The 27,383-nt window shown below is 42.5% G+C and overlaps 1 protein-coding gene across 1 annotated transcript in view; it reads right to left on the bottom strand.

The window, feature by feature from the left end:
• The window catches only part of LOC126101436 (dnaJ homolog subfamily B member 13-like), a 73,327-nt gene that overhangs the window by 16,896 nt on the left and 29,048 nt on the right, over positions 1-27,383 (bottom strand). Inside the window, exon 5 of the mRNA XM_049912094.1 lies at positions 6,182-6,356. Within this exon, the coding sequence (XP_049768051.1) occupies positions 6,182-6,356 (175 nt within the window). The remainder of the gene's footprint in view (positions 1-6,181; positions 6,357-27,383) is intronic.

Consider the following 27,383-nt stretch of genomic DNA (forward strand, 5'->3'; position numbering starts at 1 on the left):
TGAACAAGATGAGATTGAAAACACTTAAATTGAAATTGCACACAATAGGGAATAACAAACCATATTCACTGGGGACAGCACAGCTCAAGCTTATGGTAGGAAACACATGGTTTCTAATGTAAATGGAAGTTTTGCCAACTCTGGAACATAGATTTTCCACAATATTATGATAAGACTATCTGGTTAGGCATCATGCTAAAATCAACCTTTAGCAACAAACAGTTGATCTCGAGAGGAATTTGTTTCAAATGAGTGCAACAGTTGCAAATGTTTCTGTGTCACAAGATACACCCACTGCTAAGGTGGCACCAACTTAACTAAGTGTGTATACATTACAAACTGTTCTGCATGATGATTAACTGGAGATGTTGATGTTTCACAACAAGCTTTATATTTAACAGAACCTCTATCAAGTAGTGACATGCTGGATGAACAGCACTGTTTTATATGAAAATGCAGCACATGCTAGGGAAATAAATAGCCAGGTTATGGTGCCAGTAAGCATGGATAATTCCTGAATGAATATAGGGATCAGTTGTAGCTACTCTACAGGTATTTAATTATGAAGACATTGATGGGTCAGACATAGTACACGAGGTCAAGCAAACTGTCAGCTCATCTGCATTATGTAACAAGGTTAGTTACTTAAAGGGTGATGATCGATCAGTTATGGAGTCATTGTTATTTTGATATAGAGATTTGTTTAAATCAGATGATCCTTTACCAGCCACACCCATAACACAGTACCATTTTCCAATAGGTAGTCAGGCACAAGTGCACAGTAAACAGTTTAGGTTACCACAACATCTCCAGCAGTTAATAGAACAGTTCAGAGATTAACAGCTTAAAGAAGGCATATTAGAGCACAATGATGGTACTTGGTCAGCGAGTATAGTAATCGTGCAAAAGAAGTCACCTGATGGAACAAGAAAAAAATAGATTCTCTTGTGTTATAGATTTTAGATGAATGTAAGTAACTGATGCATATCCAGTTCTTAATATCTGAAACTTTGGATAACCTGGGACAGCATAAACTTTTTTCTATGATAGATTTAAGGAGTAAGTATCACAAGATTGAAGTATGTCCAGATTATACACCAAAAACAGCTTTTACAACATCATCCAGTCACTACCAGTATTGCAGAATGTCTTTTGGGTTAAAAAATGCAGATGCAGCATCTCAGCACTTCTTAGATGAAATCCTGCAAGGGTTAAAACTGAAGAAAATGCATCATCTATGTCGATGATGTTTTTTCAAAAGATTTAGATGAACATGTAGAGCACCTAGGTGCAGTATTGAATATAATGAAAGCAGCTCACGTCAAATTAAGCATTGACAAATGTCATTTTGCCCAATCACAAGTTACTCACCTGGAGCATATTATTAGCCAAGAGGGAGTGAGAATGGATTCTTGTCTCCCATCGGCTGTGTGCATCAAAAAATCTCTACTAGTCATTTGTCTGTACTTGTCTTTAGTCTGTACCTGTTCTTATATGCTCTCACCCCATGACCTAAAAATTGTTGTGATGTCACTCTGTAATCTAATAAACTGTGAATTTCTAGTAATCGTATTTTTAATTGTCTTCCAAGTCACAACACAAATGGCAACAAGTCTGTTTCTCACATGTGTTCATCCTTGCAGTTGTTTTCTCTAACCTCATCTGCCATATAATACAACTGCCAATGAGTCAAATTACAGTGTGTTTCACTACAGAACTTTCTTGTGCTTCAAAAGCAATGGCAGCTTCCTTATGGCTGCCTTCAACCATTTCGTGGATACTTTGACAGTATGTGCTTCACTGTTCCTCGGTGTAGCATCACAGTGCTCCTCTGCCTGATGACTCTGCCGCATATTGGCAAGCCTTTGCCACGTGTTTATCATATTTCTGGTTTGGTAAGCTCCTACCTAAGCTCTGCCAATACTTCATTGTCTTTCAAGTAACAGACATGGACACTGGTAAAGCCTTGTTTTTGTTATGGCCTCTTTTTCCAGGAATGGCCTCCCTCCTCTTGTTATGTTTGTTGCTCTCTTTTTCAGGTCCTGGCCTCCCTTTCTTTGTTCATTGGTACCCTTTTTAGCACCCGGCCTCTTTCTCTCTGTTGTTGTGTCAATAAGCACTCCATTTGGGGCTGGCTTCAGTCATTCATCAATCACGTACCCATGTTACGGCCACTTGCTTCGAGTTTTTCTTCATGCCATGATCTGCCTGCTCCATGCTCAGGGAAACATTCCTTCCCCTAACACCCAATGAAGATGTTTGTCAGTATAACTCCATTCTTGACTGCTGAACTATTGTCTTGTCTCTCTCACTTTGTGCAACATGAGAGAGCTGCATGTGGACACCAGAGCAGCTGTTTCCCTCTTCAACTTGCAACTATACACATGGATGGGCTCCCTATTGTTGGTGCCAATCAAATGCCATCTAGTAAGCTACACAAACAGCATTTTTCTGTTCTTGGTTGGAGCCTGCCACAATCTACTTTCAGCACCTCACACTGCTTTTCCTCGCTTGGCTGGCACCTACACTGCCTTGGGACAAAATTCTTATTGCCTTTGCTGTACCTTCTTGGACACTTTTGGATGTTGGTCATTTGATGCCCTCCATGTTTCCTTATGTTGTTAGTTGCCTATCTACCGCAGTATAGGTGACTCTCACAGCACTGTTATACATTTCTTCTGTTGAAGGCCTCCCTTGCACAGTGTTTCTTCATTTCATATCCTCTCATGACTTTGCTTCTGCAATGGCATCCACTGATATCACACTTCACTGTGGCAGCACACTGGTAAGGCTGCACCCACCCATCTTCCTGCCAGATGGCCCACCCACATGTGGAGGATGCCTTCTACTCTGGTGCAGGTGCCACCTGCACCTACATGGGCACCTCTTACCCTCTGAAAGTGCCTCCTGCATCAACATGGGTGCATTCCACACTGATCCAGGTGACTCAAATGGTTCAGATAGCTCTGAGCACTATGCGACTTAACTTCTGAGGTCATCAGTCACCTAGAACTTAGAACTAATTAAACCTAACTAACCTAAGGACACCACACACATCCATGCCCGAGGCAGGATTCGAACCTGCGACTGTAGCGGTCACGCGGTTCCAGACTGAAGCGCCTTTAACCGCACGGCCACACCGGCCGGCCCAGGTGACTCAGCCAGTAGTATGTCCTTGTTACTATTCTGCACTAACTAGTCTGTATGCATCAACAAGTCTGCACTCATCAGTCATCATCTGTCTGTACCTGTCCGCCTATACTCATCTGTAATCTGTATCTGTTTTGTACGCTGCCACTCTGTGACCTGAAACTGTTATGCTGTTGCTCCATGAGCTAATAAACTGCGGATTTCTTGTAACCTTGTTTTTCAGTGTCACAACAGACAGAAGATGGCATGAATTAATAGTACTGTAGTAGCATTTCAAAGTTACATATGTTGTGTGGCCACAAAAATTGTTCTTATGCATTGATATGTATGTCAAGAGGCAATCTGCTAAAAAATGTGAAGAGGCATAAAATTCAAAATTTTCGAAGTCCTAAATCTGGGCTACTAAGTTTGCTGATACACCAGAGACAGTCCTGGTTTACAGGTATTTAATGACTAGTAACATACAAGAACTACAAGGAAGAATGGGAGGACGAGGGTATAATAGACATTATTAAGTATTTCAAAGAAAGTGAATGATGAGCTTAAGAGGACAGCTATTTCACATTCATCAATAATTTCCCAACATTGCCCAAGCAGCCTTTACTAATAGCCCTCATGCACATTTCTTCTAGTGTTTTTGCAAATTTTTGCAATTTTTATCCCATTTGTCTCTGATAAGAGTTGTCTTGCACATTTTCTTCAATGCTTCTATACATATCTGTAATTTCATTTTTGCATTGTGTAGAAGGAGTCAGGTGAAACAAATAAGATTCATTACATGTTTCCTGTGATACTCAGCATCACTGGGGAACTTCACTGTCTTTTGAATTACAAACAGAATATTTTTCAAAAAGGAATTTTATGGGCCCATTCAATACAATAGTCCCATATTAGTCTGGTGCAATATTTGGTTTAACAACATGATTGTATAAGAACAGAAAAACCCAAAGAATAACCAGTATTCCAGCAGTAATGGGGCAGCATTGCTGTACAGCAATAGCAGGCAGAAAGTGTGATGCAAGCCAGCACACAAGACACTGCAAGTCATGCCATGAAGTCTTTGCAAAACAATTATACAGTGCCTGTTGTTATTTCTGACTGCATTAGAGTTTAAAGGCAGTGCTAATACATCCCAGGACAGTATCATTTTCAAGATATTTTCACAGAACAGCCTGGTGGTGTTTCCATACCCTAACATGATAGTATCTAATGTATTTTACTATACCTTGGGATTAAAAACAATGAGTACCTGTATCATCAAGCAATTTTCAATCTTGTAAATATATATTTGTCACTTCTTCATTGCTCAGCTTTCCCTATCTTGTATGCCAACTCGTGTCACACTGTCTGTTTGCTATTGCGATGCAGCCTTGCCACTCAGTTGCTGCTAGACTGCTAGTTAAAACGCATTGTTAAGCTGAATATCACACTAGACTAATTTGGGACAGAGTTATCAATTAGGCACACAAAATTCCACTTTAAAAATGGTTAACAAGAAATAAACTAAACTCTTCTATGGACACTGAGTGTCACATAGAACACACAATGAGTGAGTTTGTTTGAGGTAACCCCACCTGCATATAGTAGAAATAAAACTGCAGCTATCTGCTGAACACTAGAGCAAATGAATCTGATGCCTCTTAGAGGAAATACCCAAAATAAACTATATTCTCTGGCTTCCATAGTCACTAGATCTGAATATTATCAAGGCATTGTGGTCTGTATTGAAAAAGCAATTCAGGGTCTGTTATCCATCTCCAGGATCACTGGAAGAAATGGAATAGCTTTTTTGTGAAGAATGATGTGTAATCCAGTAGTATACCATTTAGGCTGCATATGTATTTTCCTCCAGAATGATTCAGACTATTTTAGATACCAATGCTATCTATAAACAATATTCTCATTTTGTTAACACTAATTTGATCAATCCATGTAAATAATTTCAGTTTTGTTCATGGGATCCTTGGATGTAAATAACCATCCATATCAGGATAGATATTTATTTTAGTTTGTTGCTTTTTTGTTTGTGCTGTCTTAGAGTGCTTTGTTATGAAGTATAACACGATTGATGATTGTGTTGTGGAATACCCTATAGATATTTTAAATATTCTGGCTGCAGATGTCAATAGATAATACAGATCATACATTTTTATTGTCATGCTAGCAATGACTTCTTCTCCTTTCTATACATATCCCTTCTGTTCAAAGCAAATGATCATGTTGTCATGCCACATAAATCAAAACTGAAGTACAGAATGAGAACTTGTGTTAGTTATTAAAACTCATCCAAGAAGAATAATTACTATGAAACGAAACAAAAAAATATAATTATGAAAGTAATTTATAGATACATTAAGCACTATCACAAGGTGATGTTTCAAAGTGAAAACTCATAGAAGAGTGTAATAAATGCATTTGTGCTCCTTACAACAGTTCAGGCACCTGTAATTTCAGCAGAACTGCTTTAAGGTACAAATGACACAAGCAGATATATGGGGCACCAGACTGCACAATTTGATAGATCTCTTGTGTCAAAATTTTCTCCAACTGGCCCTAGGTTTCAGCTATCTAAAGTAATTAACCACGAAATTGTCTTTGACAATATTTATGTTACTATACAGATCAGTTCTTCGTGGAATAGTATAGTCAATGAGACAAAATTAAGAAAAAAACATTTTAAAATGATGTCATAGTTGCTTTTAGCTGTTACTGTTTTTATTTTACTATTGCAATTTCAGCATTTGTTCAATTTTCAAGCATAAGTTTTTTAAGATACAAGTTGATATTGTTATCTCTGCCCAACATCAAACTGCTTTCAGAAATCTTATTCTTGGAAATGGCACAAATGTCGAAAATGCAATAGTAAAATAAAAACAGTAACAGCTAAAAACAAATGTGACATAATTTTAAAAATTTGCTGAAGCTGTGGATTCATATTACAAGAAAGTAATAAAAAACTGCTCTAGTTTCTCTACAATGATTAGAGACTGAGTGAACACTATGAGACAAAGTGGAAGCTACAGGTGCATACCTGGAATAATAGTATGCCCCTGATTCCCTGCTTCAGGGAAGCAGAATTCACTTCCTGGTAGAATCCCTCGCTGTATATTTACTCTCAGCACTTGTTCCTGTGCTTCTGTAGTAATCTGGTCCTCTCGAAGGACAAGTCTGGTCATTTTCAGTTTCTTTATTCCCCCATGGAATACCTGTTCCAAGATGACAATGAACGAGACCATGAAACACCTTTATGCTTCCCACAAGAGTGTGATACACATTTGTGGCATATTCATTTAATTCAATAATTTCTTATGTTCCATAGATTTCATCATGTAAGAGAACCTTGAGGGATGCTGAACAAGCTAAGATACACACAGAATGTAAAACTGGTATATTAGTAATTAAATATTCATCAAGTGGTATAACTATTTGTACTTACTCAGTCCAAAGTTAACACAGTGAACGTAGCAGCAACAGCAATACATGGGGGGCAGAGGAGGAATAGCTGCTGTTTCCTCAGATGTATAAAATAGCCAGTGTTTATATGTTATTGTTTGCTTAGCATCTTAATGATCACCTTAATATCTGTTATTTTTGGGAAATTGTGATATAAACATGCTAAAAACTGTTTATCATAGGCTTCTGTTTATCATAGGCTTGCCCACTCAATAATAGCATGTGGGATCCGTTTCTTGGAGATTACTCACAAAAACCTTTGATAATGCAAAAAATAATATTAAAAATAATGAAGAGAGTACCAAAATAATTTTCCTCAAACCCATTTTCAAAGAGTTAATATACTGCCAGTAGTTTCTTTCATCAAAAAGAAAGCCCCTGAATCTCTTTACAACAAATGGAAATATCTATAGCCGTGTCACAAGAACAAAAGCTAGCATTCATCTGGTGATACAAAGATTAAGTAGAAGTCATAACAGGGCGAGAAATATGGGTAGACTACTTTGTAACAAACAACCCATATCAATTAGAAACAAAGGAAATATCTTCAGGAAGAAAGTGAAGGATTTACTAACTAAGCATAATTCTTATTCTGTTGATGAGTACCTGAAGGCAAACTTACATTAAATACTTGACCTTGTTCTCTACCTCCCATTACTCAACAGTTCTTACAATTACTTTTATGCTTGCTCGAACAGTCCACAGGTGTATTGCTGGTCCATAGTGTCCAATGGTCACAATATTTCGGCGATCAGACATGTCACCATTGTCAGGTGCACTGACGAACTGAGCTCCTGAGGGTGGGCAGCAGTAAGTCCCCTCCCCTTGTGAGGCATTCTCTCTGCAGTCCACACCCGTGCGTCAGCGGTCGGTGAGACGCTGGCATCAGCATCTGCAATGGCGTTGGTGTAATTGCCTCGTCTGCCCTAGTTGCCCCGTTCGTTTCCTTTGTTGAGCATCTTTTTAGTTAGACTCAATGCTGGTTCCTGTGCCCTGCTGAGGTTGTAGCCGCAGTCTCGGTTGATGAATCCGTCCCTGGTATGAATTTCAATAGCCTCTCTAACGATGCTGTCCCAGTATTTAGATGTCTATGCCAGGACCCTGGTATGTTGGTAGTCCATTTAGTGATTTTCGGACAAACAGTGCTCTGCGACTGCCGACTTGTTGGGGTACCCAAGTTGAGTGTGCCTCTGATGTTCTCGACAATGATCTTTGATGGTGCACACTGTCTGTCCAATATAAGTCTTCCCACACTGACATGGAATCTGGACTTCCACAAACCGAGATCATCTTTGACACTTCCCATTAATGCTTGCGTTTTATTTAGTGGTCAAAAGGCAGTTCATACTCGATGTTTCCTCAATATTCATCCTATTTTCACCGACAGTGTGCCAGTATATGGCATATAGGCAGTGGCTATCTCTTTCTCTGTGACTTCCTCTGTCTCCACATGCTCTACTGTAGAGGTGGGGCAGTGAGCGCGTCTGATCCACCATTCGGAGTACCCATTTTTCCGGAATACAGTTTTGAGGTGTTCCAGCTCTTGGGGCAGACTCTTTGCATCAGAGATGGTGCGCACCCTGTGCACCAGTGTTTTTAGCACCCCATTCCTCTGCACCGGGTGGTGGCAGCTATCTGCTTGCAAATACAGGTTGGTGTGTGTTTTCTTCCTGTATACCTCGTGGCCCAAGAAGCCATTCGCTCTTCTTTTAACCACGACGTCCAGGAATGGTAATCTTCCCTCTGCTTCAGTCTCCATAGAGAATTTGATGTTTGGATGTACAGAGTTCAGGTGTGTAAGGAAGTCTAGGAGCTTGTCCCTTCCATGGGGCCAGATCACGAACATGTCATCCACATGATGTAGAAAACAAGTAGGTTTCCATTTGGACAATGCCAAAGCTTCCTCCTCAAAGTGCTCCATATAGAAATTCATGACCACAGGCAAGAGTGGTCTCCCCATTGCGATTCCTTCTGTTTGTTCATAGTATTCTCCATTAAAGAAAAAATATGTGGAGGTCAGAACGTTCTAGAAAAAGTCGTTCGTCTTCTTGTCAAAATTCTGTGCAATAAGCTCAACTGACTCTCGAAGAGGCACCCTGGTGAATAATGAAACAACATCAAAACTCACCAGGATATCTGAGTCTTTCAGCTTGAAGTTGTCAAGAAGTTGTCAAGATGTTTTACGAAATCCACAGAATTATGAATATGATGAGGGCATTTACCCACATAAGGGCTTAGTAATTCTGCCAGATATTTGGCCAGCAAATATGTAGGTGCCCTAATGTTGCTGACAATTGGGCATAACAGCATCCCTTCTTTGTGGACTTTAGGGAGTCCATAAAGTCTTGGCAGTACAGGTCCTTGAGGTGTCAATTTCTTGGCGACACCCTCTGCTAAATCCATGTCCTTGAGAAGAGCTCTAGTCTTGTTCCCCACCAGCATTGATCTTCCTGTAAGATTCATCATTTACAGGCTCTGCATCTTCTCAATGTAGTCCTTATGGGAAATTGCTTTTGTCAGCCGCTAAGACAACTAAATACTGGGAAAGCGTCATTAGAGAGGCTATTGAAATTCATATCAGGGACAGACTCATCAACCAAGATTGCAACTACAACCTCAGTAGGGCATGGGAACCAGCATTTAGTCTAATTAAAAAGATGCTCAGCAAAGGAAACTAAGGGGTAACTAGGGCAGACGAGGCAATTACACCAACGCCACCACAGACGTCGACGCCAGCGTCTCACCAACTGCTGACACGCAGGTGCGAACCACAGAGAGAATGCCTCGCAAGGGGAGGGGACTTACTGCCGCCCACCCTCAGGAGCTCAGTTCGTCAGTGCACCTGATGATGGTGACATGTCTGATCACCGAAATATTGTGCCCGTTGGACACTATGGACCGGCAATACACCTGTGGACTGTTTGAGCAAGAAATACGCTGGGAAAAACTGAAGAATCACACTTTTATGCTAGTCTGTCAGGTAAGACAGAATTTCTATTTATCAATGTCTCATAGAGTTTTACAGAAATAATATCCTTTTACTAATGTGTAATAAGATCTATTAAGATACTATCATGTATCCTCCATACAGTTCAGTGTATTAAAATAGACACTGAGTCTTGTCATTCATGCTATTGTAGCCATTATTTTATTTTGTACAATATTTGTGTTGAATTTTCATATATATTGTCATCTACTTAGCCGATTAAGAAAAATATTAGGTTATTGCTGTCATTACTAAACATCTACTGTTGTTCACAAATATAATATGTAAAAATGCAACTAACATCAGTCCCATGTCTCTGTGAATATGACACAGTATAAGATTTCTGGGCTACAAATAAACAAACAAACCACAGATTTCCAAGATGTTTAAAGAAGCTTCTGCAAGATGACTGATTTCCTACTTTATGTAGAACTCTAACTGCTCACTTTGGCTTAATAATACAAGATTACAGTGACTGATCTGCAAAATATGCCATACCTCTGACTTTTCAGCCAACATAAAGTGAGGTACGTCTAAGTACAAAACTGCTTGTCTAAACTTCTTGGTTAGTTTATCTTTTTCATGTTCTGTTCTTGAATGTTATCCAGCTAGATCCCAAGTAATTTTCACATATCACTTTATTTAGTATGTGAAAGCCTCCAAAATATCACAGAATATAAAAGGATAGTTTTGTAATTTAGTACTGCTGGAACTTTACTTGTGAGGTCATATACATTGGTCACTGAAAAGTCTTTTTTATAAAAACCATACTAAGAGCCAGTTGACACATACACTTCTGAAAATGAGGCAGTGCTCTAATGGAGGCCATCTTCTCAGAAGTTGTTGAAAAAGGAAAACTGGAAGTGGTAAAGTAGGTCTTTACTTGGCAATGATTTCCTTATTTGAGTTTTTACAGATTTTTTAGAGTAATGCAACTCAGTATGTTGTCAGTATGTAGTGTTTTATACACAATTTCATTTATGTATTGTCAGAAGTGCTTCAGGGAGATGTGATAGCACCACTCTTGTTCTGTGTACATATATGATCTGACAGGTAGGATGAGCAGCAATCTCTGACTGTTTACTGACAATACTGTAGTGTACAGAAGAGTGTCATCATTGATGGACTGTAGGAGGACTATATGATGACTTTGACAGAAATGATATTTGGTTTGATAAATATTAGCTTGATATAAAAGTGGAAAATGTAAACTTATGGAGATGAGTAGGAAAAAACAATGCTGGGATATTTGGATACAATGCTAGTGATGTACTGCTTCACACAGCTATGTGTCAATTAAATATCTAGGTGTAACATTGCAAAGAGGTATGAAATGGAATGAGCAAATAAGGTCAGCCATATGGAAGGTGACTATTTGACTTTGGACGAATTCTATGGAAGTGTAGCCCACCTACAAAGGAAACTGTATATAGAACACTTGTGCAACCCATTGTAGAGTACTGCTCAGTTGTTTGAGACACCCACCAGGTTAGATTAAAGGAAGAACTTGAAGCAATTCAGGGCATGCTGCTAGATTTGTTACTGGTAGGTTTGATCAACTTGTAAGTTATGTAAATGCTCCATGAATTCAAGTGGGAGATCCTGGAGGAAAGACAACAATCTTTTAGTGAAACAGTATTGAGGAAGTTTAGAGAAGTGGCATTCGTGACTGACTGAAGAACAACTGTACTGCTGTCAAAGTACATCTTGCATAACGACCATAAAGATCAGATAAGAAAAATTAAAGCTCCTACAGAGGCATATAGACAGTTGTTTTACCCTTGGCCTAATTGTGACTGGAATGTCTGACCCCGGTAGCTGAGTGGTCAGTGCGACAGACTGTCAATCCTAAGGGCCCGGGTTCGATTCCCGGCTGGGTCGGAGATTTTCTCCACTCAGGGACTGGGTGTTGTGTTGTCATCATCATCATCATTTCATCCCCATCAACGTGCAAGTCGCCGAAGTGGCATCAAATGGAAAGACTTGCACCAGGCGAGCGGTCTACCCAACGGGAGGTCCTCGTCACACACCATTTATTTATTTATTTTTTGTGACTGGAATGGGAAAGAGACTGACTGGCAGTGGTACAAAGTACCCTCTGCCGTGCACTGTGTGGCACCTTATGGACTATGTATGTAGATGTAAATGTTTAAAATGAGTCTGACTGTCAAGTCACATGGAGAAGAGTAATTTCAATTGGTGGACTAGATTAATAAATATATGTTTCCAGCAGCCACTAGATCCAGAAAGATATCTCATAATCATTCAAATATATCCCAAACTTGATAAAATGCAAAGACCCCAAGCACATGGCTGTAGTAAATTGTGACTTTTAATTTGTCTAATGTCAGATGGCAAAACTGCACTTACTAGTGGTAAGGAAAACAGTGTTGTAAACTAATGCTGAATACTTTCTCAGACAACTGCCTCAGACTAGTCTAACAGCACACTTATGAAAGAAACACAATAGGACCTAATCTCTTTGAGAGCGTCATCAATGAGAGAGGGATTAGTGAGCAGGTACTATTACAGGGATGACAAAAAGGTCATCAAGGGAGCTATGAGAGTATTTGTGTTTGGGCAAACTAATACGCTGCCAGTCTTTGCACCACTTTAAAATGTTATTGAGATCTGACTAAACTTTCATGCTGCTTCTTTCAGACTGTACTTCATTACAAATAACTACGTAGGTTGGAACTTAAATAGTGACAACACTGCTGTGAAGACACTATGCAATGGAATCTAAAGTTGTCGCTGATAGCACACGTTGTTGACATACCTACCTTACCTCCGAGCAAATGGATTCGCCCATCCCGTGTCACTGGCATGCGCACAATCAAGGGAAACACAGTCACTTGTGAGCGAGTGGTCTAACATAATTGAGACACTATGTTTTCAACACAGGAACAACGGAGTTGGATCAAGACTGAATGTACCAGAGGTACAGCACGACAGTGTCATCAAGGTCTTCAAGAGGCATGCGGGGAACTGGCATTGCTGTACAGAACAGTGGTACATTAGGTAAAAGCCTTCAATGAAGGTCAGCAAACTGGGGCAGACATGCATCGGGCAGGTTGTTCTAGCATCTCTGAAGAAGAAGTGCATGCTGTTGCCGCATTAGAGAACAGTGATCGATGGCATACAATGAGTGAGCTCACCCACGAAACCAGATTAGCACATACAACTGTGCTTTGCATCCTGAAAGAATGCTTGGGCATGCAAAAAATTGCATCACGATGGGTTCTGCATGACTTGATGGAAATGTAGAAATGGATGTGTTACAATGTTGCTCAGATGCACTTGGAGCGCCATGGGCATGAAGGAGAGGCTTTCTTATGCCGTATTGTAACACTGGATGAGACGGGGGCCACATTGTATGAGCCAAAACTTAAATGCCAATCCAGAAAATGGCATCATTGTGGGTCGCCATGAAAGTTGAAAGTGCATCAGAGCCCCAGTATGGTGAAAGTTAGGGTGATTCTCGTATACGACTGTGATGGTGTTGTTCTAACACGTTACATTCCTTCATGGCAGACCATCAATGCACAGTATTATTGATCATTTTTGGAGCATCACCTGTGACCAGCTTTGTGAAAGAAGTGATGACACTTTCTGCACAACCCATCCATCATTTTCCATGACAATCCAAGGGCGCATACTGCGCAAACTGTGGCCACTCTGTTTGGTTGATGGGACTCAGAAGTACTGTACCATCCACCGTACTCCCCACACTTAAGTCCTTGTGACTTCCAGTTGATTCCAGAGATGAAGGAACCACTTAGTGGCATTCGCTTCAGAACTGTTCCAGAGATTCAACAGGCAGTAGACTGCTCCATTCACACCATTAACAGAACAGGCTCTGCAAATGGTATACTAAGCCTTCCACATCACTGGCAACAGGTTCTACACAACGCTGGTGATTAAGTTCAAACCCTTGTATATCATCTGCAGGAAGTCTGAATTTATCATTAATATTATCTGCAAGGTCAATAGTATACAACAATTTCCTGGAATATGTCTGTAATTACATCCATAAGTACATCCGATGATAACTTTCCATCAAAGATCACATGGTGCATCCTTCTTACCAAAACTTCCTCAATACAGTCACAAATTTTGGATGATACTCATTGTGTCTAATGTTTTTTTGGAATTCAGGAAATACTGCATCTATCTGACTGCTTTTATCCTTGTCTTTCAGGATGTCATGTGAGAAAACTGTGTGTTGGGTTTCAGATGATCTGCGTTTCCAGAATCCATGCCGGTTGGTATGAAGGAGGTCACTCTGTTCAAGATACATTATGTTTGAGCTCAAAATACACTCTAAGATTCTACAACAAATGGATATCATGAATATTGGATAGCAGTTTTGTGGATCACATCTGTTACCCTTCTTGTAGACAGGTGAGAGACATCTACTGCATATTATATCTAAGATGATAGATAAGTCAGCAGAAAATTCAGTATAGAGACTGACAGGGATTCCAATCAAGTGCTGGAGCCTTGTTTAATTTCAGTGATTTCAGTTGCTTCTCAATGCCTTTGACACTAATACATACATCACTCATTTTACAGTGGTTTCAGGATTTAATTGGGGCAGTAGTTCTGTCTCTTCCTTTGTAAAGGAATATTTGAAAACAGAGTTCAACAGCACTTCCAGTTCTGATTTTTTACCATCAATTTCATTTCCTGTTTCATCCATGAGTGTCTGAACATTAACTATAGTGCCATTGATAGCCTTTACACATGATCAGAATTCCTTTGGTTTTTGTGGCAGATCTTTAAATATCTCCTATTACAATCAGTGAAGGTTTCATACTTTCCCCTCCAAACAGCCAAACATGTTTTATTCAGCCCTTATTTATATATAGCCCTATGCCAGTACATTGACTATAGAGGTTGTGTCACTATTACCACCTAGAATAATTCCAAACGTATGATAGTAGTTGAAAAGTTTGTGGGACAAATGTTGCATGTGACAAAGGGGGCCACAATATGACAGTGGTTTTTTGTTGCTAGGTTGGGTCGTGGTCAGAGATATGAAGGTCAACTATATACAGAAGGTGTTCAAAGTGATGACCATTGGTATCAATGCAGTGCTACAATCTTCTTATCATGGATTGAGTGGTATTCCCCATCACATCAGCACGTATTGAGGCACATGCTCTGACAATTCTCTCACGCATATCTTCTGGTGTAGTTGGAATATCTTTATAAACAATGTCTTTTACAAATCCCCACAAGAAAAAATCCAGAGGTGTCAAGTCTGGAGAACAAGCCAGCCACCACACATCTTCTCCTCATCCAATCTGTAGTAGCCACCAGAAAGATCGCGGGAGGCGCACATTGGCACGGCGCGTCATGGACAGTAGTTGCCGCAAGTAGAGTCCCGTCCACCAGAGGGCACGCGAGAATTCGGACGCGCCCTCTGCCGGCGTAACAACAACAACTCCGGCAGGACAGGCAGAGCGCAGTTAGTCAACATCGGGCCTGCCTAGGACACAGTCCCGGTCTACGCTAAGTGAAGTGCGACGTAACGTGAACAGTGTTATTACACAATTGGCGACGAGTAGGGTTGTTCTTTCGCGTGTTGCGTCGTTGTTCCGGTTTCGCAGTTTCTCCACGGCATGGAGGATTTGGTGCGGGTTTTGGTTGTGCAGCAGACGGAGCTCATGGCCACCATGAAACAAGTGCTTCCAGCGTTGCTCTCACCGCCGTCTGCTCCGGCGCCGTTCCCTCCTCCCTTTCCCCCGTATGACGAGACGGCGGAGGATTGGGACGCATATGAACATCGCCTTCGGCAGCATTTCCAGGCGTTTCATGTTGCCGATGCGGAGGTATGTCGTGCTCTCTTCTTGTCTTGGATATCTCCCTCGCTGTATCAAGTTTTGCGGCAGCTGGCGCCGTTGCAGGAACCCTCGTCCTTGTCTTTTGACGCATTGTGTTCATTGCTGTCTTCATATTATCGCCGCCGCACGCATGTTGTGGCGGCTAGGGTCGAGTTCTATCAATGCAAGAAACAGCCCCATCAGTCTTACCGGGCGTGGGCCGCAACCCTGCACGGTCTTAGTCGCAAGTGTCATTTTGTCACGGAGCAGTCGCGGGAGTCGTATGCCCATGTTATGGTACGCGACGTCATTGTTCGTTCGGCCCCTGATAGGGAGGTCCGGCAACGGGCCCTGCAGTTAGAAGACCCTTCCCTCGAAGAAGTCCTGTCCATTGCTCAATCGTATGAAGTCTCTCACGCAGCAGGTCAACAGCTGGAAGCGTGGTGCGACGTCGCGGAGGTTCAGGGCGGCACGGCCGCGTCCACTGTGTCCGGGGTGGACGACGTGCGAGCGGTACAATCCGGCCGTTATGGCCGCGCGGCGCGTAAACAGAATTCCGGCCGCCGGCCCCTGTTGCCGTCCTGTGCGTCGTGCTATATACATCACGATCGGTCAAAGTGCCCCCAGCGTTGGGCCGTTTGTCGCAAATGTCATAAAAACGGTCACATTGCTAAAGTTTGCCGCTCAGCCTCAAAGGAATCGAAGGAAGCAAGTACAGAGGACATGGACGTTGACATTCAGGAAGTTTCATCGGGCCAGGCTCCCGACGCATCGGCACGCAAACTCTTTATCGAGGTGTCAGTTCGGTCGCGCCGGTTACAACTGCAAGTAGATACGGGCGCGGCAGTTTCGTTGTTGAATGCACAAACGTATTCCGACCTTGGATCGCCCCCGTTGGCGCCAGTTTACCGGCGTCTACGCGGTTATGGTAAACAGTTCATTCCCCTACTGGGTCAATTCACTACCGACGTGACTTACAAATCGGTCACTCGGCCTATTACTTTTATTGTTGTCAGTGATGCGAGCTCCGCTAACCTTTTTGGCCTGGATGCCTTTCAAGCTTTCGGTTTTTCTATCGCTGACACCATACAGTTGGTCTCCGAAGACGTTCCCTATCACTCATTAGAATCTTTGATCTCAGACTTTCCAGACATTTTTGAGGAGGGCCTGGGGCGTGTTTCAGATTTTGAAGCTCACTTAACGTTGAAGGCGTTGGCTCGCCCGCGTTTTCTACGCGCGAGGCAGATCCCCTTGGCTCTCCGCCCTCAGGTAAAGGAAGAGCTAGACCGGCTGACAGCCCTAGGGGTCGTTCTTCCCATTTCTTCCAGTGAGTGGGCTTCGCCCCTCGTTATTGTCAAGAAGCCCTCTGGAAAATTACGTCTTTGTGGCGATTTTAAGGCCACCATTAATTCCCAATTGGTGGTGGACACCTATCCTTTGCCTCGTGCTGATGAATTGTTCTCCGCCGTGGCGGGAGGCCACTATTTTTCGAAAATCGATCTGTCAGAGGCTTATCATCAGATACCACTTGATGAGGACTCCAAACGGCTGGCAGTCATCAACACCCCGTTTGGCCTTTACCAATACCAGCGGTTGGCTTTTGGAATATCCAGTGCCCCGGCGATATTCCAGCGTTATCTTGAGCATGTCACGTCGACAATCCCTCATTGTATTAATTACCTGGATGACATAATTGTCACGGGCCGCAGCACGACGGACCACTTGCACAACCTTCGCACCCTCTTTCTCAAATTCAGGTCTGTGGGCTTGCGTTGCAACCTGCAGAAGTCAACCTTCTTCCAACCGTCCATTGAGTATGTGGGCTACACCATCTCTCGGCATGGCATCCAGCCACTAGGAAGTTTGGTCCAAGGTATCGTCAACCTTCCTCGGCCCACATCGCTGAAGGAGTTACAAGCTTTTTTAGGCAAGATAGCCTATTACCACCGGTTCATTCCCAGGGCTTCCACTATAGCCCACCCCCTGTACTGCCTTCTGCACAAGGGTGTTCCTTTTGATTGGTCGCCGGCATGCGAGCGAGCGTTCACCTCGTTGAAGGGCCTCCTCACGTCAGCCCCTTGTTTGGCTACTTTTGATCCCCATAAGCCGTTAGTCCTGGCTACGGATGCTTCACAGTATGGGGTGGGGGCGGTCCTGGCCCATCGCAACGCAGATGGTTCCGAGCAACCACTGGCGTTTGCGTCGAAACGCTTAGTCCCGCGCAGGCCCATTACTCCCAGGTGGAAAAAGAGGCTTTGGCCATTGTCTACGCTGTTACCAAGTTTCACCCTTTCTTGTATGGCACGAAGTTTCAGTTAATCACTGACCATAAGCCGTTAATATCGTTATTTGGCCCCGCCTCTCAGATTCCGGATAGGGCGGCCCACAGACTACAGCGCTGGGCCTTGTTCCTCTCTAAGTACCATTATGACATTCGTTTTCGCCCTACAGGCCAGCATGCCAATGCCGACGCTCTTTCCCGTCTTCCGGTGGGCCCGGACCCTACATTTGATCGAGAGGAGATTATGTGTTTTCATTTGGATGTGGCGTCCCGCCAGGCGGTTGATGGCTTCCCGATCACTAGTTCTCGAGTCGCCAGGGAAACAGCGGCTGACCCGGTTCTCCGGCAAGTAGTTCGCCTCATTCAGCAGGGGTGGTCGTCCCGCCCTCCGGGCCGGGCCTTGGACCCTCTTCGTAATTATTTTCTTCTACGAGACCGTCTCTCGGTCTTGGAAGGAGTTCTCCTTCTGGCTACCGATGATACAGCTCCTCGCGTGGTTGTTCCTGCAAGTTTACGACGGGAGGTCCTCAAGTTATTACATGCGGGGCACTGGGGTGTTTCCCGTGCTAAAACCTTGGCTCGCAGACATGTGTACTGGCCCGGTATTGACAGAGAAATTGAGCACTTGGTGGCCGCCTGTTCCCAGTGTGCGAGCCAACAAGCATCTCCCAGGGCAGCGTTCTCTTCATGGCCGCCGGCAACCCAGGCGTGGGAACGTGTTCACATCGATTTTGCGGGGCCGTTTCTCAATGGCTTTTGGCTCATTGTCATTGATGCTTATTCCCGATTCCCATATGTGGTTCGCTGCTCCTCAACCACTTCAGACGTTGCAATCCAGGCACTAGCAAAAATCTTTTCTGTGGAAGGTCTGCCAATCACCCTGGTCTCGGGCAATGGACCGCAGTTTCTTTCGCAGACCTTCCAGGATTTTTGTAGGCGCTCGGTATTCGGCACGTTTGCTCTCCCCCCTTCCATCCACAATCGAATGGGGAAGCTGAGTGCATGGTGCGCACCTTTAAGACGCAGATGAAAAAGTATGTGCACGAATTTCCTGCAGAGGAAGCATTGACGTTTTTCTTGACGGCATACCGGACCACACCAATGGGAGACCGCAGCCCCGCAGAGCTCCTCCATGGGCGTCAACCTAGGACTCTGCTGCACCTCCTCCAGCCTGGTCCTCGCCAGTCTTCCCAAAACGGAGTACCTGGCTTTCCACTGGGTATGTCAGTCTGGGCCCGTGGGTTTGGTCGCAATCCACGTTGGATACCGGCGGTGGTCCTGCACCGACATGGCCGCCGGCTCTATACCTTGCAGGCAGGGGACCGGGTGGTACGTCGTCACCAAAATCAGCTACGTCCACGTTCGGGCACCCACCCTCCGCCCTCTCGGACACCGGCTTCCCCATTGCCAGCACCTGTATTGGTTTCACAGGGGACGTTACCTCCTCTCCCCGCTGTGACTCTGCCGCACTGTGATGGTTCTCAGCCTTGGCAGCCTCCAGTGGCTCCAGCACCGGCATCGCCGTCATTCGAGCTGCCCCAGCGAGAGCTGGCCCCCCTAGCCGGCCCGGTTTCGCAGGGGGCTAGTTCCCCTGTGGTCGTCCCTTCCCCTTCGTCCCCGCCACTGGGTCTTGCCCCTCCTGAGGTGGAACAGGATCCGGAGTTCGACAGCTTGTCGCCCGTTCTGTCCCGGGCTCCGGTTGTGGGACGACGGGGGCCTCTTCGTGTGGGTCATTTCCAGCCATATTCGAAGGTTCCGGCTCGAGGGTTGGCAGATTCCCTCGACTCCGGCCATCCCATGGATGTGGAGGTCATCGCTCCTGCCCGACGCTCCACCTTTCGACGCAGTGGATCACAGTGGCTTCACCCCCTGAAGGAGGAGGAGTGTAGTAGCCACCAGAAAGATCGCAGGAGGCGCACATTGGCACGGCGCGTCATGGACAGTAGTTGCCGCAAGTAGAGTCCCGTCCACCAGAGGGCACGCGAGAATTCGGACGCGCCCTCTGCTGGCGTAACAACAACAACAACTCCGGCAGGACAGGCAGAGCGCAGTTAGTCAACATCGGGCCTGCCTAGGACACAGTCCCGGTCTACGCTAAATGAAGTGCGACGTAACGTGAACAGTGTTATTACACAATCCAACAATCTGGGAATTGCCTCTGCAACTCATTTCTAGCCTTCATTGTAAAATATGGTGGACACCCCTCATACCACATTCTGTTTCTTGTTCGTAAAGTTATTTCTTCCAATAACAGACCTAATGTTTCTTGCCAGAATGTGGTGTACTTCCTACCATGAAGACTTCCTTGGATGAAATAGGAGCTTATAATTCTGTCCTCCAGAATCCTACACCATACATTCACCAACCACAGTTTTTGGTGTTCAGCTTGCCACAGCAAACATGGATTTTTAGTTGCCCAATAATGCATGTTATGCAAATTAACATTTCTGTTGTTTGTGAATATAGTCTCGTCAGTAAATAAAATCAAATTAATAAATGTGTCATCCCTCTGAATCTGAAGTTGAGCCCATCGGCAGAATTCAATGTGACGAATACAATCCGTATCAGTTAATTCTTGGTGGAGACTGATATGGTAAGGATGATATTTATGGCAATGCAGAACACGAGCAACACTACTCTGGGTGAGGCCAGTTTCCCTTGCGATTTGACGTGAACTAACACAAGGATCTCGAACCACAGTTGGAAGAGTACCAATTTACATCTCGTAGTTAGTAACTTTCCTTTGCCAGATTTGTTTCTGATGTGTTGTTCTCAATTTATCATACACATATGTAAATGTATGATGTGTAGGGTGAGTACATTGAGGATATCTTTCAGTGTATAAGTCTCTAGCTCCCACTGAATTTCGTTGGCATTTTCTATAAATGAGAAGCATATCGAATTGTTCTTTGGAGGAATACATCATTCACATTTGCTTGATTTGACGATACTAGCCTCACTGTTTATATTAGTGTTGTATTGTGAAACCGTCGAATATGTTTACATGTCAATGGCACATTAGATGGATATGGCATATTTGGTGAATATTTACTATTTGCATGATATACAAGAGAGAATTGCCAGAGCATGTGCTTCAATAAGTGCTGAAGTGATAAGGAATACCAATCAGTCCATGATAAGAAGATTGCAGAACTGCATTGATACCAATGATCATCACTTTAAACATCTTCTGTAAATGGACATTCATGCCACCTTTTTGACCTTCACTGACCTTCAAAGACCTTAATGTTACACATCATTGGATTCATCTCGATAGCTTCTATCAGAAAATAAGTACCAAATTATAGCATCCCATTTAGAAAAACAAAGTTGACTGAAGTGACCACACCTAGCAACAAAAAACCAATGTCATATTGTGGCCCCAGTTGTCCCATGCAACTTTTGTCCCCCAAACGTTTCAGCTCCTATCACACTTTTGGAGTTATTCTTGGTGGCAATAGTTAGTGACTCACCCCATATACTATGAAGGCTCCCTTGCAGCATGAACTATTCTATTAGATACATATCTGTCTAGTGTGTGGCCAGCTATTCTTTAAACTTGGACATAATTCCTGTATATATAGTTCCATCAGAATGTTTGGAAGCCACCAAGGCTTCCAAACATTCTGTTCCAAATATTTTTTGAAGAAAGCATTTAACATTATTCCTAAATATGTCTTGTCCCACTAACTACTTACAAAGCTAAATATCTGAATCAATTTTTGGATGATTGAGTCTCCTTCGACAATGACAATATTACTGGGAAACATATGCATTAGTGTGAGATGGTTTCTCTAGTTTTCAGTTACATCTGGCAGAGAGTCTGGTAGTTGACAAAGGGAATTTTATTGCCACCCATGTTGATACTGAGTCTTGCTCAAATGATCTTCCATGCAGACTCAATTTCTATACATGTGGATTTCAGTTTCTTGTCTACTGTGACAAATACACCATCAATGTTTCTCATTACCTTATCCTTCTGACATATTCTTAGATTTGCTCAAAAAGTTTTACTGCTGTCAATTTTGATTATAGACATCTCTCTGCATCTAGTATTATATGAGATATAGCGCTTTTCAGTACTGCTTCAACTTCTGGATTTGTTGGGATTTTTCAATTGTTTCATCTGTGGGGGGTCATTTCTTTGGGTCTTACACTAATACTACAAAGTGCCTTAAAGCTATCATTATCTAAAATGGAGGGATAGTTGTCTAAGTTAACCAAAAACTTGTGTGCACCCAACAAAGTGTAAGTTAATTGGGCAATAGCCTCTCATGTGTAGTGCATCTGACCCACTTTGGAGAACCCTGCTACTCTCAACCATATGGCACATATCCAAGAAGTCAAAACCTAGCTTGTCAGAGAATCTTTGAAGCCTCTAGTTCAAGCCTTCCACTTGACTAAGAAACAATGGCACTGGTCAGCCCTGGGAACAATATTCCAGACTATGAGCTTTGTTAAAACTCTCTGAGAAAGGCTGGCCTTCTCTTCCAGTCATAGGAAGGAACCAAGTATGACTTTGGAACACAGACAATACATGTTGTTCATTCAAAAGTATACCACATTCTGCAGTTGGTTTCATCCTGTTCTCTCAATGGCTACCAACATGAATTCTTCAGCATGTTAAAAGATGCCTTCAGGCATACAACATTGAGACAAAGATGATCCATCCCATCCACTGCTGCTGTTTCCTAAGGGGCACAATTATTTGCTGCATGTCTGACATGGTGGCAATTACCAAACCCCTAACTTTTTACATTTACTTTTCCCTGATTTTATACATGGCAGATTTCCCTACAAGTGAAGTGTGTCTCACTGGCTGTTTTAGTTTCAGTGGAAGACAGCAGCTCAAATTTGTCCATGAACCATGGACCTTGCCGTTGGTGGGGAGGCTTGTGTGCCTCAGCGATACAGGTAGGTGTATGGTAGGTGCAACCACAATGGAGGGGTATCTGTTGAGAGGCCAGACAAATCTTTGGTTCCTGAAGAGGGGCAGCAGCCTTTTCAGTAGTTGCAGGGGCAACAGTCTGGATGATTGACTCATCTGGCCTTGTAACATTAACCAAAATGGCCTTGCAGTGCTGGTACTGCAAACAGCTGAGAGCAAGGGGAAACTACAACCGTAATTTTTCCCAAGGGCATGCAGCTTTACTGTATGGTTAAATGATGATGACGTCCTCTTGGGTATAATATTCCAGAGGTAAAATAGTCCCCCATTCAGATATCTGAGCGGGGACTACTCAAGAGGACATCATTATCAGGAAAAATAAAACTGGCGTTCTACGGATCGGAGCTGGAATGTCAGATCCCTTAATCGGGAAGGTAGGTTAGAAAATTTAAAAAGGGAAATGGATAGGCAAAAGTTAGATGTAATGGGAATTAGTGAAGTTCGGTGGCAGGGGGAACAAGACTTTTGGTCAGGTGAATACAGGGTTATAAATACAAAATCAAATAGGGGTAATGCAGGAGTAGGTTTAATAATGAATAAAAAAATAGGAGTGCGGGTAAGCTACTACAAACAGCATAGTGAACGCATTATTGTGGCCAAGATAGACACGAACCCCACGCCTACTACAGTAGTACAAGTTTATATGCCAACTAGCTCTGCAGATGACGAAGAAGCTGATGAAATGTGTGATGAGATAAATAAATTATTCAGATAGTGAAGGGAGACGCAAATTTAGTAGTCATGGGTGACTGGAATTTGGTAGGAGGAAAAGGGAGAGAAGGAAACATAGTAGGTGAATATGGATTGGGGGTAAGAAATGAAAGAGGAAGCTGCCTGGTAGAATTTTGCACAGAGCATAATTTAATCATAACTAACGCTTGGTTCAAGAAACTTGGAAGAAGGTTGTATACATGGAAGAAGCCTGGAGATACTAGAAGGTATCAGATAGATTATACATGGTAAGACAGAGATTTAGGAACCAGGTTTTAAATTGGAAGACATTACCAGGGGTAGATGTGGACTCTGACCACAATCTATTGGTTATGAACTGTAGATTAAAACGAAAGAAATTGCAAAAATGTGTGAATGTAAGTAGATGGCACCTGGATAAACTGACTAAATCAGAGGTTGTACAGAGTTTCAGGGAGAGCATAAGAGAACAATTGATAGGAATGGGGGAAAGAAAAACAGTAGAAGAAGAATGGGTAGCTTTGAGAGATGAAGTAGTGAAGGCAGCAGAGGATCAATTTAATTGATGAAAGGAGAAAATATAAAAATGCAGTAAGTGAAGCAGGCAAAAAGGAATACAAATGTCTCAAAAATGATATTGACAGGAAGTGCAAAATGGCTAAGCAGGGATGGCTAGAGGACAAATGTTAGGATGTAGAGGCTTATCTCACTAGAGGTAAAGTAGATACTGCCTACAGGAAAATTAAAGAGACCTTTGGAGAAAAGAGAACCATTTGTATGAATATCAAGAGCTCAGATGGAAACCCAATTCTAAGCAAAGAAGGGAAAGCAGAAAGGTGGAAGGAGTATATAGAGGGCCTATACAAGGGCGATGTACTTGAGGACAATATTATGGAAATGGAAGAGGATGTAGATGAAGATGAAATGGGAGATATGATACTGCATGAAGAGTTGGACAGAGCACTGAAAGACTTGAGACAAAACAAGGCCCCGGGAGTGGACAACATTCCATTAGAACTACTGACAGCCTTGGGGGAGCCAGTCCTGACAAAACTCTATCATCTGGTGAGCAAGATCTATGAGACAGGTGAAATTCCCTCAGACTTCAAGAAGAATATAATAAATCCATTCCCAAAGAAATCAGGTGTTGACAGATGCGAAAATTACCGAACTATCAGTTTAGTAAGTCACAGCTGAAAAATACTAACGCGAATTCTTTACAGACGAATGGATAAACTGATAGAAGCCGACCTCGGGGAAGATCAATTTGAATTCCGTACAAATGTTGGAACACGTGAGGCAATACTGACCCTACAACTTATCTTAGAAAATAGATTAAGGAAAGGCAAACCTACATTTCTAGCATTTGTGGACTTAGAGAAAGCTTTTGACAGTGTTGACTGGAATACTCTCTTTCAAATTCTGAACATGGCAGGGGTAAAATACAGGGAGCGAAAGGCTATTTACAATTTGTACAGAAACCAGATGGTAGTTATAAGAGTCGGGGGACATGAAAGGGAAACAGTGGTTGGGAAGGGAGTGAGACAGGGTTGTTGCCTCTCCCCGATGTTATTCAATCTGTATATTGAGCAAGCAGTAAAGGAAACTCCAAAGTAGGTATTAAAATCCATGGAGAAGAAATAAAAGCTTTGAAGTTCGCTGATGACATTAGAATACTGTCAGAGACAGAAAAGGACTTGGAAGAGCAGTTGAATGGAATGGACAGTGTCTTGAATGGAGGATATAAGATGAACATCAACAAAAGCAAAGCAACGATAATGGAATGTAGTCGAATTACATCGGGTGATGCTGAGGGAATTAGATTAGGAAATGAGACACTTAAAGTAGTAAAAGTTTTGCTATTTGGGGAGCAAAATAACTGATGATTGTAGAAGGATAGAGGTTATTAAATGTAGACTGGCAATGGCAAGGAAAGTGTTCATGAAGAAGAGAAATTTGTTAACATCGAGTATAGATTTAAGTGTCAGGAAGTCATTTCTGAAAGTATTTGTATGGAGTGTAGCCATGTATGGAAGTGAAACATGGACGATATATAGTTTAGACAAGAAGAGAATAGAAGCTTTCGAAATGTGGTGCTACAGAAGAATGCTGAAGATTAGATTGGTAGATCACATAACTAATGAGGAGGTATTGAATGGAATTGGGGAGAAGAGGAGTTTGTGGCACAACTTGACCAGAAGAAGGGATCAATTGTTAGGACATGTTCTGAGGCATCAAGGGATCACCAATTTAGTACTGGAGGGCAGCATGGAGGGTAAAAATCATAGAGGGAGACCAAGAGATGAATATACTAAGCAGTTTCAGACGGATGTAGGCTGCAGTAGGTACTGGGAGATGAAGAAGCTTGCACAGGATAGAGTAGCTTGAAGAGCTGCATCAAACCAGTGGACTGAAGACCACATCAACAACAACAGGTAATACCCGAAGTTATCCCAGCTCCCTTCCTTGTACAGGAACCCAGACCTATCACTGTCACACTGTTTATAATCAGGTGGACAAGTGATGATAAATCCTGTACTTTCTGCAGAGGACACATTGTCCCTGAGAGAGGATAGTAATTAAGGTATCTTTGGTCTCTCTGGTACATGACACCAAACACACTCACTCAAAGCAGATTCTAACTGCTTGCCAAATCAGGCAGCTTCATTCACATTGTGGCTGTGGGCACATACAATCATCATAGCTTCATCCTGCCATTATTGTTTGTTTCCATATCAATGCCTCTTACAGTGCTGACTCTGTAAGTCCAACTGACCCATACACACAACTTCACCTGTGTGCTGTTATAGAGGGGAAATGGGGTGGTGGTGGGGGGGTGGAGGTGGGGTGGGGGACAAATATTTTGACTGGTAAAATTAGCCTGAATGACTCTTACAGTTCTAACACTTAATGTATACTGTAGACTGAAGACGGAACAGTCTTCTCTGACTTTTCCTAATGCAGAACAGAGGAGTAGTTTTCCAGATATAGCCATTTTATCCTTTAACTTGAAGGATAATGATATTTATGACAAACAAAACTTTCTCTCCTCCTGATATGAATAAATTATGACATATGTCATATCACTGAAGCCTTCCTGTCTTACTTGAATCATTTCATTTCTTCCTATTAAATATTTTTTACTGATTGATTTGGTATTTTATCATGCATCTGGTAGTTCCTTTTCAAATTAAAATTCATTTTGCTCATGATAGACCATATTACCACAACAATCCAACAGACTTAGTTATTCACACCATCATCTGCATAAAAAATCCTTGCAGTAGTTTGCTAGACATGGTCATAAGTACCTAGTGAGGTGGAGCGGTGGTTAGTCCAATGGACTCACATTTGGAAGGACAACAGTTCAAATATGTGTGTGATAATCCTGATTTAGGTTTTCTGTGAGTTTCCTAAACTGTGCCAGGTAAATGCCAGGATGGTTCCTTCAGAAGGGCATAGCCAATATCCTTCCCCTCCACACAACAATCTGAGCTTGTGCTCCATCTTTATTGAGCACTGTCAAAAGAACATTAAACCCTAATCTTATTCCCTTCCTTCTTCCATGGTCATAAGTCAGCATGAAGTTGCATACTTACTAAGCAAGAATCAGCTCACATGAACATATGTCTCACTTATTGACTCACAGTTAAAGTGACTTCCAGACTCAAGGACAAATGCTAGATCAGAGGAACAACTGGTATTTTCCTATCCTACAATTAGTATTGTGAGAAAATGAAGTAATTACTTTAGATAGCTTACAACTATTGTACAAAAATAAGTAAATTTTTTTAACTACAACAGTAATCAAACTGAGACATAGGTATGAATATGAGGTAAAAAGATGCAATTCATGCTGCTTTAAAGTAATATTTATTCATTGATAAACAAAAAATCTCACACTGCTAGTAGTTTTATTGTAATCAGCACCAACTGTCAGATCTTCAAAAACTTGATGGGTTAATTGTACCGAAGGCTCCTGAACTTGGAATAATGTTCAGTTACGTATGCCAAAAATATCCTGGATCGAATGTTACTGCAATGTTG

Source organism: Schistocerca cancellata, chromosome 9 (genome assembly GCF_023864275.1).
Source record: "Schistocerca cancellata isolate TAMUIC-IGC-003103 chromosome 9, iqSchCanc2.1, whole genome shotgun sequence".
In the NCBI taxonomy this organism is placed as follows: Eukaryota; Metazoa; Arthropoda; class Insecta; order Orthoptera; family Acrididae; genus Schistocerca; species Schistocerca cancellata.